We start from the raw sequence: 19,793 nt of genomic DNA, 5'->3' as shown, positions 1-19,793 counted from the left end.
TGCCTGTCACACCTTGATGATATTAGTTTCAGTACAAAAGAATTACAAAAAGCTAATTGTGAGCTATGCAGCAGCTTATTGTAATATTATACAATCATTTCATTTCAACACCTCAACTAACAAATACATTGACTATAGTATTGACAGACCTGTAGCTTTAGTGCACAAAATCAAAGGTGCACAAGTATTGCAAAATTATTATGAAATTACAAGAAAAGTCAGTAATTAGTTCATTTTTATCTTTTTTTTTTTTAAGGGAAAACCTAGATTTACACTCCTCTGTTTATATAGTTCTGAATAATTCTCCTTTATCTTGACACAGTGGCTGACTTATTCAGTGGGGCAGGCATAATTTCTCATGGATCTGTGTCTCCAAATTGGTTAGTTTTGCATATACTATGACAGTAATGAACCTCATTGTTAATTTTTATCTCTCAGTTTACTGTAAGTGCTCACCTTGATACTTGAATCATGCCAAAGAGAGGGAGAGAGCTTCCTTCTGGAAGTTCTTTTTAATCAGGCAATGGATATGCCACTTCATATTATTCAGGAAACACAAGGCTTGATATTCAAGTCAATGGATGCTATCCTCATAAATGTTTTAAAAAAATGATAGCACTTATATGGATGATTTTTGTCCATAAGATGTAATATGACCAAATTTAAATATTTTAAATAAATTGGAGTGGGATTTGGGTGATTTGGGAGCAGGTCATAAGTTTTATACTGAGAGTGATGAAATTCATCAGCTGGACAGGAAACATTTTTGTTCAAGACTCAAAGCAAAAATAGGATAAGATATTCCTTAAAATGTAGGCAGGTATTTTAAGCATTCACACGAGTGCATAGCTCCAGAATATTTGCACAACTTAAAATAGGTAACTTATAAATGTGAAACTAGGGAAATAATGGATGTTATCCATTTAACATCATGTGTTGGGTATCCTGCGGTATATTGAGGTCACAGTTTTTCCTAGACAAAACTGTTTTTCCTCCCTCCTATCTTCAGACACCAGAAACTTCTCCCTGCAAACACACAAAGCTAAGCTAAACAGCAAGTTCCACGGTTTTGTAGAACCAGTAGCAAGGGCTCCTATGGCTGCAGCTATTTTATACTATAAACAAAAAACACAATGCAGTGTTAGATACTTGTAAATATAATTCAGTTAATCCATTTTTTCAAGCATTATTTTAAAAATAAACTTTGTAGCTGAATTGGATACATTTTCTATATTCAGTATCAAAATAGATCCATATATCTGTTCAGCCAGACTTTTATTCCGCTGTTAAAAAGTGGTGGTTTTTTTTTCCTTTGAAGTTACAACATTTGTCAGTATAGATGGTGATGTTTAGTTAGGTTTAGGGGGCCTGCTGCAGACAACTTGAGCTAATCTTTAGTAAAACACCCCCTAAGTGACTCTTGACAAATCTTTCGTTTGTTTGCTGTTGATAAACATTTTGTATAGATTTTTATAGGGTGCTGAAGTTTATGCATTAAATTGAAAAAACATATTTTACATATTTGTGCAAAAGAAAGCAGTAGCAAAATTTATAAGATACAAATATAGCCTACTTCACTATTGCAGCAATTTTTTTTTTAAATTTAAAAGTGATTTGTGTACATGCTGAAACTGAAGTATGAATGTCTTGTTGCCTTTTTAAATGGTTAACTTCCATATAAATTGTTGCTAAGGACCAATTAAAAAACCCCACAAAACTTGTAAACATTTAACTGTGAAAGATAAAGTTGTTATATCTCCCAGTAATTCACTGTGCTGCCAAATACATTCCCTTTTCTCTGCCTGCATTTTTAATTGAAACAACATTTTGTATTTTTGAATGGGGATCTGTCAGAAGTCCCTGTGGCTAGTCTGTGGTACAAGTAGCAACAGACGTGGGTTACCCATATGGTGCGGTGCTTCTTGTAAAATCCATATGGTCTTATTGAAGGGAATCCCAGTGGGGATGTGAAGGGTGTTAATACCCTTCAGGACAGACCCTTCCCTCCTGGGTCTTCTATGACATTGTCTTTGCAATCTGTCAAATCACAAACTTAATTCTTTTGTAGTAATCCATTATTTTAATCTAGAACATGCACATTAATGAAGCTAACGATAAAAGGTATATATAAATGTTCAGTGATTTCTTTTGCTTTTAGAAATGGTATAATATGTTAAGAGTTCTTCGGTCTTTGACATTTAGGTTCTTTTCCCTTTACAGGAAGTGCTGCAGAGCGTGCCAAGGTTCTGTTTCCCCTTCTCTTTTGAAAGGTATGACATGCTGCTTACAGGAAAATTTTGATAACTTTCTCTATTTCAAATCTGTACTATATTGTTTTCTGTGAAGAATAAGTACTTGATAAACACAGGTTTTCTATGGCTTTTATTCTATCATGATGTACCTCCCCCCCACTTCTATACCCTTCAGGTTTTAAGCCGTATCACAAAAAATCAGTGTAGGTCTCAGGATAGAAGTATGTCTTTCATGCAGATTTGGTGTGCTCTGGCACCTCACTTTGAACCAACTGTGTAATGCATGCCTAAACGTAAAAAATACACCTTCATAGAATTTGTATGCTTACTGTATAAGAGTTTTCCAAACAGTGTGCCTTCAAATCTGATTAGGTGTGCCATAGAATCATTAAAACTGTCTGATGCTCAGGTCTGGGCCAGTGCATAGCAATTTCTTTTCAACACTTTGCAGTAAGAAGAGACACCAATAGTGGCTCTTACACATTTAAGAACTCCTTTCTGATCATGCTGTTCCTGGGGGGAATTCTTTACAATTGCACAGTGCAGAATTTGCACTTAATTCCCTACATTCTTGTGATTCAAATGAGCAATCTGTCTAGGATAGCAGAGAGGAAGGGGATATGGCCCTATGTGCACCACCTCCTCTTGCAGCATAATCAGGGCAGGGAAAGAAGAGAGATTGGGGAGGACTTCTGGAGCATGCTGAGGGGGGGGGGGGGGGATGCCACAGGGAAGGTTTTGTGGAGTAGGTGGAATGCAATGAGGAGGATTTCTGAAGGAGGCTTGAAGGGAAGAGCATGCTTTGGGGCATATCATGTTGGGTGGGGCATAACAAGCATGGGGGTAAGGGGAGTTACTCGAGGGTGGGGATGAGGATAGGTGTGGTGATTTGCAAGATTGATTATGTGCCATGGGGATAGGGCCACAGCAAACCTGGGGATGTGGCTATCTTGAGGGTGTGCCGTGGGGTGGGGGGCAGTAGGAGGAAGGTGAGGTGGGGCATTTGCCTGGAAAGAAAGGAGATATGGGGGGGGGGGGGGGGTTGTGTGTGCAGGCAAGGAGAGAAAAGGCATGATAGAAGTATGAACCAAGGGGAGAAAGTGGGAGAGATTTGAGTATGTGCATGGAAGGGGTAAGAAAGGAGGATATTTTGGGCTATGTGCAAGGGGAGGGGGATACCTTGCAGACAAAGAATTAAGGGTCTTGCTGGAAGTTCGCAGGGTAAAGGGGTGGTGAGGAGACAGAACTGCAGTTGGACTGAGAGAGAAAGCTAGTGAGGGTGGAGCCTGAAGATGGAAAAGGTGGGTGGGGGATTTCAGGCCTGAAGGAGGAGTCAGGCCTTATGGTATTCTGTGCAAAAGAAATTACAAATCATGGCCAAAATATTGTGTACAGAATTTTATTTATTTTTTTGTGTAGAATTTCCCCAAGAGTAGCAAGTGTGGTCAAACATGCCTCTCTTTTCTAGCAACTGTATGAATCTTTGTTGTTGGTAATTAGTACCTTGAGTGAATCTCTTGATAAATACGGTTAATAAATCTCAAAAATCAAATAAACATATAACAGATAGTATGGAGGGCATGGGTAACAGAGCTTTTCTTTGTACAGCACATACACTGCATGCGGTAACTCCTCTTCGTCTTTGTCCTGAGCCACTTCCTTTGAGTACTTTCAGCCTCTGATTGGGCTTCCAGTGCTTACATTTTTTTAAAATTTTGGCCATACAAGCAAAGTACGCTCCCACATTTCCTATTCTGCAGAAGTTCTGAGAGAAGAGGACATTTCTCTGGTAAGTGAACGCTATTTTGCTTTGTGCTTTGGGGTTTAAAGGAGGAATTGTAGGTTAGTGTTAGGCAAAATAAAAATATAAAAAGCAAATTTTATCAACTAATCTCCATAGTCTTTTCCACTTAGTTTTAAAAACTCTGTACCACAGCATTAACAGAATCTAGCAGGCACTGCAGGATCTAGTTTAGTATTAAGGGGGAATAAAAAGAGAGAGAGAGAGGGAAAAGCAAGCAGGACCTAGTTTAGTATTAAGGGGGGAATAAAAGAGAGAGAGAGAAAAGCAAGCATCATTAGCTAGTTGCCATAGAGGGGCATAATCGAACGCGAACGACCATCTCCATGGGCGTCTGTCGGAGAACAGGTACGTGAAGGGGTGGGAGCGACCGTATTTTCGAAAAAAATGGCCGCCCATCTTTTTTTTCAATAATACGTTTTGTGCCTGGCAAATGCATTGGAGTTGTGCGGATTTGAGCTGGGCGGTTTCATTTTTCAGCGATAATGGAAACCGAAGGCGCCCAGCTCAAAAACGAACAAATTTAAGGCATTTGGTCATGGGAGGGGCCAGGATTCGTAGTGCAGTGGTCCCCCTCACATGCCAGGACACCAACCGGGGCACCCTAGGGGGCACTTGTAACAATTAAAAAAAAAAGTCAAATACCTCCCAAGTCCATAGCTCCCTTCCTTTGGGTACTGAGCCCCTCAACCCCCCCCCCCCAAAACCCACTGCCCACAACTCTACACCATTGCCATGGCCCTTATGGCTGAAGGGGGGCACCTACATGTGGGTAGAGTGGGTTTTGGGGGCAGTTTGGAGGGCTCCCATTTACCACCACAAGTGTAATAGGTAGGGGGGGATAGGCCTGGGTCCACCTGGCTGACGTCCACTGCACCTACTAACAACTGCTCCAGGGACCTGCATACTGCTGTGATGGAGCTGGGTATGGCATTTGAGGCTGGCATACAGGCTGGAAAACAAAGTTGTTAAAATTGGGTTTTTTTTTTGGTGGGAGGGGGTTAGTGACCACTGGAGGAGTCAGGGATGGTCATCCCCGATTCCCTCCGGTGGTCATCTGGTCATTTAGGGCACTTTTTTGGGAGTTCGTGGAAAAAAAAAGGGTCCAAAAAAGTGACCTAAATTTGTGCTAAAAACGCCTTTCTTTTTTCGATTATTGGCTGAAGGCGCCCATCTCTCCTCGGCCGATAAACACACCACAGTCCCGCCTTCACCATGCCTCCGATACGCCCCCATCAACTTTGTTCGTTCCCGCGACGGAGTGCAGTTGAAGACGCCCGGCTTTCGATTATACCGATTTGGGCACCTTTGCGAGATGGGCACCTATCTCCCGATTTGGGTCGAAATCTGGGTGCCCATCACTTTCGAAAATAAGGCTTATAATGTACAAACCCCTTTCCCATAGTTTTAAACTGAAATTTTCTCTAGAAATAGGCATTTTCCCCATAGTTTTAAACTGAAACTTTTTCTAGAGGTAGAAACTAAACAGCTAAAAACTCCTGTTCTAAAAGGCAGTTATTTTATGTTCCTTGGCTGCTGGAGTGGTAGCTCATCCATCAACCTCAATTAAGTGTTAATTAAGGTGTGGGGAAGTAGATTACTTACATAGTTTGCTGAGTCAGCTTCAAAGAGCCTGTTTAAAAAAGACCCCTTAGATTCAAAACTATATAAAGAGGAAAGGTCCCACTGAACTTTCTTTCTGAGAAGTTACAAGAGAAGAGGACATTTCTCTGGTAAGTGAACGCTATTTTGCTTTGTGCTTTGGGAACTTAAATTGGGGTTTAAAGGAGGAATTGTAGGTTAGTGTTAGGCAAAATAAAAATATAAAAAGCAAATTTTATCAACTAATCTCCGTAGTCTTTTCCACTTAGTTTTAAAACTTTGTACCACAGCATTAACAGAATCTAGCAGGCATTGCAGGATCTAGTTTAGTCTTCCCACCTGCCCACACCTAGGACAACTCTTCATTTATAGTCAGTTATTGTAATTAGGGTAACAAGCAAGGAGTGCTCTTACAGAGTTTTAAATACATTTCATTACCTTCTAAGAAGGAACTAAGAAGGAAACACTAAATAAATCATACAATATACTATATAAACTAAAAGGCACTGGCTTCCTATCCGTTTTCGCATCCTGTTCAAACTTCTTCTACTAACCTATAAATGTACTCACTCTGCTGCTCCCCAGTATCTCTCCACACTCGTTCTTCCCTACACCCCTTCCCGTGCACTCCGCTCCATGGATAAATCCTTCTTATCTGTTCCCTTCTCCACTACTGCCAACTCCAGACTTCGCGCCTTCTGTCTCGCTGCACCCTACGCCTGGAATAAACTTCCTGAGCCCCTACGTCTTGCCCCATTCTTGACCACCTTTAAATCTAGACTGAAAGCCCACCTCTTTAACATTGCTTTTGACTCGTAACCACTTGTAACCACTCGCCTCCACCTACCCTCCTCTCCTCCTTCCTGTACACATTAATTGATTTTTTGCTTACTTTATTTGTTGTCTATTAGATTGTAAGCTCTTTGAGCAGGGACTGTCTTTCTTCTATGTTTGTGCAGCGCTGCGTACGCCTTGTAGCACTATAGAAATGCTAAATAGTAGTAGTAGTAGTAGTGATATCCTTAATACTGTAGCAAGTTTTAAATTATTGAAAAACTCAAAAACATTAAGATGGGAGACAGCAGTCCAGCAGCGAGAGGGGTGCTATCCAGTCTTTTGCATTGCGTGTCACATGTATGATTATCTCTCAGTTGATGAGATTTCATATGTGTGTGCCCAATACAAAGAGCTCAAAGCTCTCATAGAACGTGTCCGTTCTCTTGAGGCTAGAGTAGCAGACTTGATGGAGCTGAGGGAGACAGAGAGGTACATAGAGAAGACCTACTGGGATGTTGTAGAGAAGTCCCACCTCCAGTCTGGTAGCCCCTGTGCTACCTTGGAGGAGGGAGGTCTCCCAGAAGGAGAGTATCACCCTGGTGAAGTAGGAAGTACTCCTGTAGCCAGGACCTTCCCACCAGGGGATGTACTATCGTCTCGCACCGAGGATATGTCTCCAAGAGCTGCCCGGGAGGGAAAGGTTAGGACAGCTGTTGTAGTTGGTGATTCGATCATTAGGCATATAGATAGCTGGGTGGCTGGTGGACGTGAGGATCACCTGGTGACTTGCCTGCCTGTTGCGAAGGTGACGGACCTCACGCGTCACCTAGATAGGATTTTAGATAGTGCTGGGGAGGAGTCGGCTGTCTTCGTACATGTGGGTACCAGTGACATAGGAAAATGTGGGAGAGAGGTTCTGGAAGCCAAATTTAGGCTTTTAGGTAGAAAGCTCAAATCCAGATCCTCTAGGGTAGCATTTTCTGAAATGCTACCTGTTCCACGCGTAGGGCCCAAGAGACAGGCAGAGCTCTGGAGTCTCAATGCATGGATGAGACGATGGTACAGGGAGGAGGGTTTTAGATTTGTTAGGAACTGGGCAACATTCTCTGGAAGGGGGAGCCTATTCCGAAAGGATGGGCTCCACCTTAACCAGGGTGGGACCAGGCTACTGGCGTCAGCATTTAAAAAGGAGATAGAGCAGCTTTTAAACTAGAAACGGAGGGAAGGCCGACAGTCGCTCAAAAGCGCATGGTTCTGGATAAGGGATCTTTCAAAGATATCACCAAAACATGGAAGATAGGGTATCCTGATAGTGAGGTTGCAAAAGAGACCGTAGTAGATCAGGTGTCCTTAAATAAAAATCAGACAAAAGATTGCAAATTAATAGTGTCAAGTACTAAGCACGATGTAAATAGGAACAACAAACATAGTTTGAAATGTCTATATGCGAAGGCCAGGAGCCTAAGAAATAAGATGGGAGAGAGAGAATATATTACACTAAATGAAAAATTAGATATAGTAGGCATTTCTGAGACCTGGTGGAAGGAGGATAACCAGTGGGACACTGTCATACCAGGGTACAAATTATATCGTAGTGACAGGGTGGATCGAATTGGTGGAGGGGTAGCATTGTATGTTAACGAGAGCCTTGAATCAAATAGATTCAAAATTCTGCAGGAAACAAAACACTTCTTGGAATCACTGTAGATTGAAATTCCATGTGTAAAAGGGAAAAGGATAGTGATAGGAGTGTACTACCATCCGCCTGGCCAGGATGAACAGACGGATGCAGAAATGTTAAAGGAAATTAGGGACGCAAACAAACTGGGCAACACAATAATAATGGGTGATTTCAATTACCCCGATATTGACTGGGTAAATGTAACAGGGCACGCTAGGGAGGTAAAATTCCCTGATGAGATCAAGGACAGCTTTATGGAGCAACTGGTACAGGAACCGACGAGAGAAGGTACAATTCTAGACCTAGTCCTTAGTGGACCGCATGATCTGGTGCAGGAGGTAATGGTGCTGGGGCCGCTTGATAACAGTGATCATAATATGATCAGATTTGATATTAGCTTTGAAGTAAGTATACATAGGAAATCAAATATGTTAGCATTTAACTTTAAAAAAGAAGACTATGATAAAATGAGAAGAATGGTGAAAAAAAAAACGTAGAGGAGCGACTGCGAGGGTCAAAAATTTACATCGGGTGTGAATACTGTTCAAAAACACCATCCTGGAAGCCCAGGCCAAATATATTCCGCGTATTAAAAAAGGAGGACGGAAGACCAAATGACAGCCAGCGTGGTTAAAAAATGAGGTGAAAGAAGCTATTAGAGCTAAACAACATTCCTTCAGAAAATGGAAGAAGGAACTGACTGAAAATAATAAGAAACAGCATAAGGAATGTCAAGTCAAATGCAAAGCGCTGATAAGGAAGGCTAAGAGGGACTTCGAAAAAAGATTGCGTTGGAGGCAAAAACACATAGTAAATTTTTTAGGTATATTAAAAGCAGGAAGCCGGCAAAAGAATCGGTTGGACCTCTAGATGACCGAGGAGTAAAAGGGGCGATCAGGGAAGACAAAGCCGCAGCAGAGAGATTAAATGAATTCTTTGTTTCGGTCTTCACCGAGGAAGATTTGTGTGGGATACCGGTTCCGGAAATGGTATTCGAAGCTGACGAGTCGGAGAAACTTAATGAATTCTCTGTAAACCTGGAGGATGTAATGGGGCAGTTCTACAAGCTGAAGAGCAGCAAATCTCCTGGACCGGATGGTATTCATCCCAGAGTACTGATAGAACTGAAAAATGAGCTTGCGGAGCTATTAGTAATATGTGATTTATCCTTAAAATCGAGCATGGTACTGGAAGATTGGAGGGTGACCAATGTAACGCCGATTTTTAAAAAAGGTTCCAGAGGAGATCTGGGAAATTATAGACCGGTGAGTCTGATGTCGATGCTGGGCAAAATGGTAGAGACTATTATTAAGAACAAAATGTCAGACCTGTGAGTTCTTCTACCAAGCAGAGCGCTGCCGAGCCCGGTACTCGGACCAGGTTCTGCTTGGCGGCCGGACAATACCGGGTTTCACCGCTGCGCTGACCGCCATTCCCCAGAGGTTGAGCCCCTAGGTTCAGGTGGCCTGCAGGGCTTATGAGATGGAGCAGGAAGCGGGGTGATGAACGTGATGGCCAGACAGACAGCAGGCAAGAGAGTGATCCAGGTACAGGCAAGGTCAGGAGGCAGGCAGCAGACACAAGAGTAATCCAGGTACAGGCAGAGTCAGTAGGCAGGCAGCAGACACGAGAGTAATCCAAGTACAGGCTAAGTCAGCAATGAAGAACAAAGTAGAGGAGAAGCACACTACTGAGCAAGTAACACCTACCAAAGTAGAAGCCGAAGCAAGGAGTCTAGGGAGTGCTCAGCTGATAAAGTGCTTGCGTCTGACATCAGCAGGGAGAAGGGGCACAGCCATAGGACAAGAGCAGGGGAAGGAGGAACCAGAAGTCCAATAGGAGAGAAGCAAGGGAAGCCAGACAGAGGAAGAGCAGATCCAGGTGGGTGGAAGCAAAGCAATCAAGGAGCCTGTAAGCCAGGCAGAGAGAGAGAGCAGAGCCAGGTGTATGGAAGCAAAGCAATCAAGGAGCCTGCAGCCAGAGAAGAACTGCACACACATGGTTCAGGGCTGTGCCAGTCAAGTGTGCGTGTCGACGGGACCCTGCGCAGTCCGAGGATGCCGCTTGTGTTGAGGTAGGGGACATGACACAAAATTACAGAGCATATTCAAAAGCATGGATTAATGAGACAAAGTCAACATGGATTTAGTGAAGGGAAATCTTGCCTCACCAATCTACTGCATTTCTTTGAAGGGGTGATCAAACATGTGGATAAAGGTGAGCCAGTTGATATTGTGTTTCTGGATTTTCAGAAGGCGTTTGACAACGTACCTCATGAAAGACTTCAGAGGAAATTGGAGAGTCATGGGATAGGAGGTAGTGTTCTATTGTGGATTAAAAACTGGTAAAAGATAGAAAATAGAGCATATAGGGTTAAATGGTCAGTATTCTCAATGGAGAAGGTTAGTTAGTGGGGTTCCCCAGGGGTCTGTGCTGGGACCGCTGCTTTTTAACATATTTATAAATGACCTAGAGATGGGAGTAACTAGTGAGGTAATTAAATTTGCTGATGACACAAAGTTATTCAAGTCGTTAAATTGCGGGAGGATTGTGAAAAATTACAAGAGGACCTTACGAGACTGGGAGACTGGGCGTCTAAATGGCAGATGACGTTTAATGTGAGCAAATGCAAAGTGATGCATGTGGGAAAGAGGAACCCGAATTATAGCTACGTCATTAGATTGTAAGCTCTTTGAGCAGGGACTGTCTTTCTTCTATGTTTGTGCAGCGCTGCGTATGCCTTGTAGCACTATAGAAATGCTAAATAGTAGTAGTAGTAGTAGTCATGCAAGGTTCCACGTTAGGAGTCATGGACCAAGAAAGGGATCTAGGTGTCGTCGATGATATGTTGAAACCTTCTGCGGCTAAGAAAGTAAATAGAATGTTAGGTAGTATTAGTAAATGAATGGAAAACAAAAATGAGGATGTTATAATTTCTTTGTATCGCTCCATGGTGAGACCGCACCTCGAATATTGTTTTCAATTCTGGTCGCCGCATCTCAAAAAAGATATAGTGGAATTAGAAAAGGTGCAGAGAAGGGCGACGAAAATAATAAAGGGGATGGGATGACTTCCCTTTGAGGTCTATAAAATAATGAGTGGAGTTGAACGGGTAGATGTGAAGTGTCTGTTTGCGCTTTCCAAAAATACTAGGACTAGGGGGCATGTGATAAAGCTACAATGTAGTAAATTTAAAATGAATTGTAGATTTTTCTTAATTCAATGTGTAATTAAACTCTGTAATTCGTTGCCAGAGGATGTGGTAAAGGCAGTTAGCTTGACAGAGTTTAAACAAAGGTTTGGAAGGCTTCCTAAAGGAAAAGTCCATAAACCATTATTAAATGGACTTGGGGAAAATCCACTATTTCTGGGATAAGCAGTATAAAATGTTTTGTACTTTTTGGGGATCTTGCCAGGTATTTGTGACCTGGATTGGCCTCTGTTGGAAACAGGATGCTGGGCTTGATGGACCTTTGGTCTTTCCCAGTATGGCAATACTTATGTACTTATGGTGTGCTTCACAATATGTTTGGGAATGTAAGTGTTCCTTGGGCTTGAAAAGTTTGGGAAGAACTGTGTTATAGTACAGCATGCTAATAATGCTTACCAGACTCTAGTAATATTTAATTTATATGAAATAATCACCAGCTATCATATATATCTGCACAGTAAGGAGCCATCATATAATTATGAGGCTTTGGCCAATCTCTAGGCTGTAAATTTGAATCCTGAGATGTCAGGAGACTGCCTGAAGAAATGTATATTCACAGGAAAGGACATTACACAAAATGTGTTTCTGGGAATTATATTATCAAATTTTGTTCAGGGCCTATCTCTTTCGTTGACCACATAGGGCTTATCAGGCCAAGATAAAGACAGTAGATGACTTTCCTAAATGTAAAAGTGGGGTTGGCAGGGCTAAATCATATGTTTTGTCACTGTTCAGTTATATAACCCTTTTGAAGTGAGTTATGTCAGCACTTAGCCCACCTTTATTCATCACATATTGATCAAACATCAGGATTTCAGTTTGATGGTAAGTTGGAAAATGCATTATGAATGTATGAGAATTTCAGCACACAAGAACTCACTAAGAAGGCTCTAAATGGATGCAAAGCTGGAAGTTAGTACTAAGTCAAGAATGCTTCAGTAGAGAAGAAACAGGATGCAGTGAAAGCACAAGGCAACACAGCAAAGTGCATACCAAGCTCTGGTAAAGAGGTCTAGCCTAGACTAGGTATACACAGAGCCTAGACAGGAACAAGATGGCAAGCATTGAGCAGGCTACTGAGTGAAGCCTACAGCCAGCTGCTTGCTGGAGATCAGAGGTTCACCCAGATGAGGCTCTTCCAGAAACTGAGCCACTGTAGGTTGGTAGCAGAATCTCACAGCATTTGTAGCAAGCAACCTTTACAATTGCAGTGACCTAGCTGGAATATACCACTTCACTCTACTGTGGAAATCCAAGGTGGTGCCAATAAGAGTTTCACAGCATTTTTGTGTCTTTATAATGATCGCTTCCCTATGCAGACAAGATAAAGGAGAAGGTATGAATGTATTCCCCAGAGCCTGTCAGCATGCCTGCTTCTATTCAGTTTACTTGAAGGCTTTCTTCATTGAGTTATAGAAAGTGGAACTTCACAAAGCAGGGATGAACTGGGAGCCTTGGTTACAGATGAATCAAAAGCTTCACTGAGCCACAAGGTGCACAATCCTGCAATATGTCTTGGTGTGACACTGCCAGAGGCATAGCTCAATGCTTTGGTTATGGAAACTTTGTGTTGCTGAATATTCTGACTAGTGGAAGAGCCCAGGCACTGACTTTAGACGGTCCAATCAATGGTCCCACAGTATACTTGATGTCATCAGAATATTTGGAGATGGTCCAACTATTTGGAAAGAAAATCAAAGCCTTTTCTTATATGAGGAGTTCAGAGCATGGAAGAGGTAGGAAGAAGTCGGGGAACTTTGATATTGATGTTTGAGACTCTGGGTGGCCAAAGGTTTGTATCATGTCTTGGAGGGGTGGGGGGGGGGGAGTAATTACTGAGTTAAGTCTCAAATTCAGTTACTGCAACAAAGATTCACCACTCAGGCTGCTAAAGTAGACAGTTTTGGGTGCCAGGTGTTAGATATCTGGAAATATTCTGCTGCATTGGTAAAAGACTATCTAGTGACCCATAGAAAGATAGATGCTTTGGATTATCAAGGGAGTAGGCAGAAGTTGTTGTTCAGTTTTCCAAGGTTCCCATTGGCTACTCTAGAGAAAATGTTGATGAATTACCTCAATGAAGCTTTGAAAATGTCTGCAAAGATCATCCTTCCTATAGTGATATCTTTATCATCATAGTCTTTCTTGGCAGAGGACGAATAAGGTGAATGAAAGTCATGGGGATCAACAACTCTCGGTAAGTGAAGCATTAAATACCTCTGTAGAAATGGGGAAAAGGGCATTCTCAGAGGACAAGCAGGCCTATAATTCTCACATGGGGATAACATGGTCCGCTTTGCTCCATCCAGAGCTTGTAACAAGCTTTACGAAGCTCTTTGGCTCGCGAGTCATGAGTGCCTTCCCACCCACCATGAGAACATGGGATCAATAGTTCTGTTTTTTTTTCTGCGTTAAGGAGAGGACCTGTTTTTTTTTCTTTTTTTCTCCGCTCCTCACAGCTGCCGGTTTGGTATTCACAGAGCTTTCTTTTGGTGCCTCTTCTTTTTTTTTTCTTGTTATCTTGTACCTTGTTTGGCGTGTTTTTTTTCTTTTCTTCCCCTTTTGGTTTAGCTTAATTTTTCCATATTTTAAGTTTTATTGTTTTTTACTTTCTCAGTAGGCCACACTTAAGCCTGAGCCCCAATCGGGGCTTTTTCTCTGGTTCTTCACCCCTTTTTTGGCACTGTTGAGTCTTTTGATTTAGCAATGGCTGTTTTTCCTTCCATGTCATCAAAGGTTCCCAGTGGCTTTAAGTGCTGTAGCCAGTGCAGTCTCTGGCAAAGACACCCATTCTTGATGTCTCCAGTGTTTGGGGCCTGAGCATATACCCCTTCTAACTGTGTTCTGTGTCTTTGCATGAAGAAAATAACCCATTTGGCCAGAGATGCTCAAAAAGCGAAAATGTTTTGAGCCTGGTCCAAAGCTTTGACGTCGTTGTCTTCATAGGGAGTTGCATCGGGTGATTTAGTTCGTATGGCTGTGAGACCCTTAGACACGGGGAGTGACCATGCATCGGATGGGTCCCCCCCCCCTATCTCAATGCCAGCTGCTGTGCAGGGTCCATGTGATCGGTCAGCATTGGACCTGACCCCTGAGGCAATATGAGGATTCAACGTCATCCTCATTGGCACCGAGGAGCATCAATACAAGGCATCAAAAGAAGCATCATCATCGATCCGCTTTGACCCCACAAACTCAGCAGTCTGTCTCGACACCAACGCCCCAGCCATTCCCAATGTTGGCCCTCAATGAGCACATCTGGGCCTTGCTCCCTAAGCTTTTGGCAGGGCTTATACAACAGAGTGCATCAGCATCTAAGGTGTTTGAGCCTGCCATGCCTCTGGCTGCTGCCCTGCATGACTATCAGTCTGCGCTAAGGTCTCCGATGCCGGTGCCACATGTGGCCTTGACATTGATTGCCATTCTTGTCAGCACTCCATCGACGTTGGTGAAGAAAGCTTCGCTGGAGTCAAGACTAAAACTGACTCTTCAACGCCCCTCTCGTGGACATGGTTCATCTTTGTCGAGGCAGGCTCGGTCTCTGCCCTCCCATGAGGCATTTCAAGGCAGACATCGATGAGGAGCGCTCTTGGGACTCAGTTGAGGATCAACAGTATTCTAGACCCCAAACAAATTCTGCAGAACTGTCTGTCCAAACCGACTGTTGTGTTGGGTATCCTGCTGATAGCAGTAATGAGATGTGAATGTGTGGACTGAAGACAATGCTGCAGCCTTGCAAATTTCTTCTATGGAGGCTCACTGCAAATAAGCTACCGATGCAGCCAACATTGTGAGCCCTGACATGACCCTCAAGGGTTTGCACAGCCTAGGCATAAGTGAAAGAAATGTAATCTGCCAGCTAATTAGAGGTTGTGCATTTCCCAATGGCGACCCGTCCCCCCCCTCCCCAAAAAAATCCTTTTAGGATTAAAAAAAAAAACCAAAAGGCTGGGTGGGACTGTCTGTGGGGCCTAGTCTGCTCCAAGTAAAAGGCCAATGCTCACTTGCAGTCCAAGGTGCACAGTGCGTTCTCGCCAGGATGAGGGTGAGATCGGGGAAAGAATGCTGGCATGACAGTGGACTAATTCAGATGGAACTCTGACCCTATCTTACATAGGAACTTAGGATGTGTGCATGCCATTTCCTTAACAAAAGATGGGACAAAAAGACTCTCGAGTGTAGACTTTATCCTTTCTTGTGGAGGGGAGGGATCTTATGGGAATACCATAAGACTCCTCCTCTGAGAAGTACTGCCTAAATGATCTTACCTCACTGAGCCTCAGCTTAACTGTAATGGAGAATTTTCAAAATGGTGCCTTAAGTCACGATGCCGACTAAAAGCCACGTCATCAAAGAAGCCCCAATTCCAACTAGTCGAACACTGAAAGTTATACTAATGACCACCAATCAATTTCTAAATTTAACCCCTCAGGGAACTTAGTATTTTAAAAATATATCCAACGCTGTTCTCTCATATTCAATAGCTTCTCTGCATCCCCTCCCCTCCCACCCCAATTCAATTTTATCAATAATACGCCATCTAATGTCTGAAACCAAGTGCCCTTTAGACAACCAATGACTTACCAACGGGGCAATCATCACTTTACAATTCAAACGAGATCTACGCATGTTTAGTTATTACTAGGAACTATTTTTGGTTCTGTGGTACATTTTTTGAGCAAAAACAAGGTGTAGCTATGGGGGCGTCTTTGGCTCCTTCTGTGGCCACTTTGTTTCATGTGACTTTTGAGGAAAGACATATTTATCTATCTCTGTGGTTCCAAAAAAATCATGTTGGAAAAGATTTCTTGATATCTCCTTTTTGTGGACTGCTTCAGAACAAGAGCTAAAAGATTTTTTTTGGTGTGGATCAATCCTTAACCCCCCCCCCCCCCCCACACACACTTACAATTAACAATGACATGATAAAAATAGGATAGATTTTTTTTTGGATGTTTGCATAGATTGGGTTTGACTACAGGTACTAGTTTTCATCCTTATCATTTGCGGCAGAATTTACCTATAATTTTTCATATACGTAGGATATGTTCTGCAGAAGATGAGTTTGAATCATGCTGCTGACCTTTTTCTTTGATTTCAGGACCAGGGTTACAAGAGGGCTGCTATTAAGAATGCCTGTTATAGAGCTAAATTTGCTCAGAGGGAAGCCTTATTAAGTTATGAAGATTCTTTAACTCGCTTTAATATTGTAGGCAGTTTTTCCTTATATACTTCATGTTAATGCAGTAGTAGCCTTATTGTTTAGACATTGGGAAGTATTATCTTTGTATAGTTGTTTCAATGATCGTCCCTTGGTAGATTACCAAAGGGGTAAATCTATTCTATTTTATAAAAGACTAGATTATGCAAATACATTTGGGATGCCTGAACATAAGAAATGTGGTAGTTGTCAGTGATGCAGCAGCACTGTTGAAATTTCAGTTTGATTTTGTAAGATTTACAGTAAATCTTTGATATCACATACTAATATTACATGTGACTCTACAATTTAAACCAGATCTATACTCATTAAGACTGATCTTGATAGCTCTACTGGATCTACCTAAATAGATTAAATCACAGACGCATACGATAGCATATACCACCCCATTAAAGTGATGAGTGCCCATTGGTAAGTCATTGGTTGTCTAAAGGATACTTGGTTTCAGACATTAGATGGTGCATTATTGATAAAATTGAATTTGGGTGCAAGGTAGGGGATGCAGAGAAGCTATTGAATATGAAAGAACAGCGTTGGATATATTTTTTAAATACTAAGTTCCCTGAGGGCTTACATTTGGAAATTGATTGGAATTTTTCCATTAGAATTAAGCTGCGACAGGGATACTTTTTGATATTTGTAAGAATTATTAAAGTTTGATACTGACCAATGACAATATCAGTGAATCACTAGACTCTGACCTAGTGTGAAAAGTGTCGCTGCTGAGGTCGTGTTATAAAAAGAAAAAAAAAACTCCCTTCTCAGATTGATTAAGATGTTGGGCTTATTTTGAAAGTTCAGACTGTTGAAATTGGACATATGTATAGAAGGACCACAAAGCAATATAAATGAAATATGAAATGACATCATACTAAAAATAAAAATGTGACAAGTACCATACTATAGAAGCACATCTAAGCAAAACTTTAATGTGTAGAGGTCTAAGAATATTTAAAAGAAGGTGGTGTCACCTATAACAGGTTAAGGAAAGGATAGTAAAAACTTACATTAGAAAATGTGTGTGCTAAAAAAGTGTATTAAAAAATATAAATCAAAGTAAAGAACACCTATTAAATCTGACCTTTGAAAATCTTCACTCCAGTGTACAATAAACATTTTCAAGACCCAGGTCTCTCCTTCCTTCCTTTCATCATCCCTACTGTGTTCATCGTTCTTCACGGTTTGTGGGGTTCCTGTTCTTCTTTGTTGTGTGCAGAATTAGTAATATTATTATGCTGATTCTACCTGTTTTTTTTATTATATCCCCATTCCACTTTTTTTTAAACCAGGTGTTAAAGAAACATGATTGATCTGGCAGGGTAAGAAGGTCAGAATATTTCAACAGCTGATTTTGCCTAAGCAGGAAGGCGGTCTGGATGTGCCTAATATACTGTGGTATTATTGGGGTGCTGAACTTAAATCCTTAACTCAGCAGCTGACCTCTGCAGTACGTATGCATTAGGTATACCTAAAAAGCCAATTTATATAGCCACTAGATTTTATAACTTATTTGACGAGATCCCCTTTTCTCTTTTGACCACCCTTTTCTCGCTAAAGTTTTTCATTGTTGGCGAAGGTCTGCAAATTGGCCAATATATCCTTGATTTTGTCCCCATATACCCTGGTTAATGCTTGAATATTTGTAAGTGTTAGGAACACTTCCATATATACAATCAACTTGGCAGCTAAACTGAAAAGATTTATCTCTCTCTCAAAATTTTGTGAAGATGGAATATTTAGAATCGGAGCTGACTTCCTTACTTTGCTGGGATGCATGTTTTCTTTTTTCAGTATTTCCAGCTTTGACATTTCATGCTTGCTCCTACCATTAAATCTGCCATCACCCATCCTCCCTGCAAGTTTGAAAAACTGATTTGTAAGAATGTGGATAGTAAGAGATTAATATATCATTTTCATAAAGCTCTGGCAACCATCCTCGAGTTTTGGAAAATTGGTTATATTTTATGAGAGGGACTTGATAGGCCCACAAGACGAGTTCCTTTTACATATTTGTGTGGCAGTATGCCTATTCTCTTGTTCTGTCTTTTGCTGATGCACATTTTAAATTATTGTACCGATTATATTATGCTCCAGTGAAAGGCTTATAATTGGGATAAGACTAGCTGTCTTCTATGTTGGAGACACTGTGGAGGTCTGAGTACGTTCAACCATATATAGTGGTAGTGTCCTGAAATTCAGATTTTTTTGGCACTTAATTGATAATATGATCCAAAAGATTTTTCAAACAACTGTTCCAATGGAAGTCTCCTTTTTTCTTAACTAGGGGACCAATGCATAAATCTACTATGGGTTGCAGTGAGTGGATAGCAAGCAGTTGTTGTGGGCTGTACAATGCTGAAATGGGTTTAGTAATCAAATTAACTCATGCAGCAGACATCGGTGCACAGCATATTGAAATGCATGGAAAACAGGCTATTAGCTAATCTGTAGCAATGCAAAGATGCTTATAACTTGTACGCTGATATCTAAAGAAGCCTACTGATGTAGTGTAGAAAGGTTAAATGGAACTCCGAAACCGAAACCCTTACCCCAGTAGCATTCTACATGCATTCTACATTATTCTCTGGTAGTCTTAATGGATCCTCCGTCCCAGCCTGAAATCGATCCAGTCCCTTCCTGCCCTCCCTTAACATATCTAAAAATCCCCAGTAGTCTAACTGGCCCCCTCCCTTCGACCTTCCCCTGCCCCCAACATTGTAATCTAGTGGCCCCTCCCTCGCCTCAACCTAATACCTTGGCCCTGATTAAAAAAATAATCCCTGGTGTCTACCACCCTGACCCCTCTCCAATTCCCTTAACCCCTCTAAACATGAACATCAAAAGAGGCAGGAGTTATGTCTGTCCATGTCTACCTCGGGCACCGCTATATTGAAAGTTTTTTCCTTATATGGCAGACTGAATCCGTCTGGTACATCCCAAAATGTACCACACAGTTCTGGGTTCCACCATTTTTCTAGGTGGTAGCACCAGAGGCAAGAGTGAGTGGGCATTGCTCCTGCTTCATGTGAAGCACACATCTGGGGAGCTTGGGCGAGGGGGCTTGCTGCTAGACACCAGGATTTCTTTTTTCTAATATTGGAACCAGGGGGTCAGGTTGGGAGGGGAGGGGGGACACTAGATTTCAAAAAAAAAATTTTTTTTTGTAATTTAGGGGCAGTGTTGTCAGGTTGGGTGAGGGAAGGGGCCCCTAGATGACTAGAAAAAAAAAAAAAAATTAGGAGCAGTGT

General features: G+C 41.8%; 1 protein-coding gene across 5 annotated transcripts in view; it reads left to right on the top strand.

The window, feature by feature from the left end:
* The window catches only part of DENND1B (DENN domain containing 1B), a 537,680-nt gene that overhangs the window by 168,539 nt on the left and 349,348 nt on the right, over positions 1-19,793 (top strand). For all 5 annotated transcript variants that reach the window (XM_030206247.1, XM_030206246.1, XM_030206245.1 and 2 more), the window contains exon 4: positions 2,221-2,270. In XM_030206247.1, the coding sequence (XP_030062107.1) occupies positions 2,221-2,270 (50 nt within the window). The remainder of the gene's footprint in view (positions 1-2,220; positions 2,271-19,793) is intronic.

The sequence above is a fragment of the Microcaecilia unicolor genome, chromosome 6 (assembly GCF_901765095.1).
Source record: "Microcaecilia unicolor chromosome 6, aMicUni1.1, whole genome shotgun sequence".
In the NCBI taxonomy this organism is placed as follows: Eukaryota; Metazoa; Chordata; class Amphibia; order Gymnophiona; family Siphonopidae; genus Microcaecilia; species Microcaecilia unicolor.
Note: the sequence above shows the minus strand (reverse complement) of the source record. Positions and strands in the feature narration are given on the sequence as shown.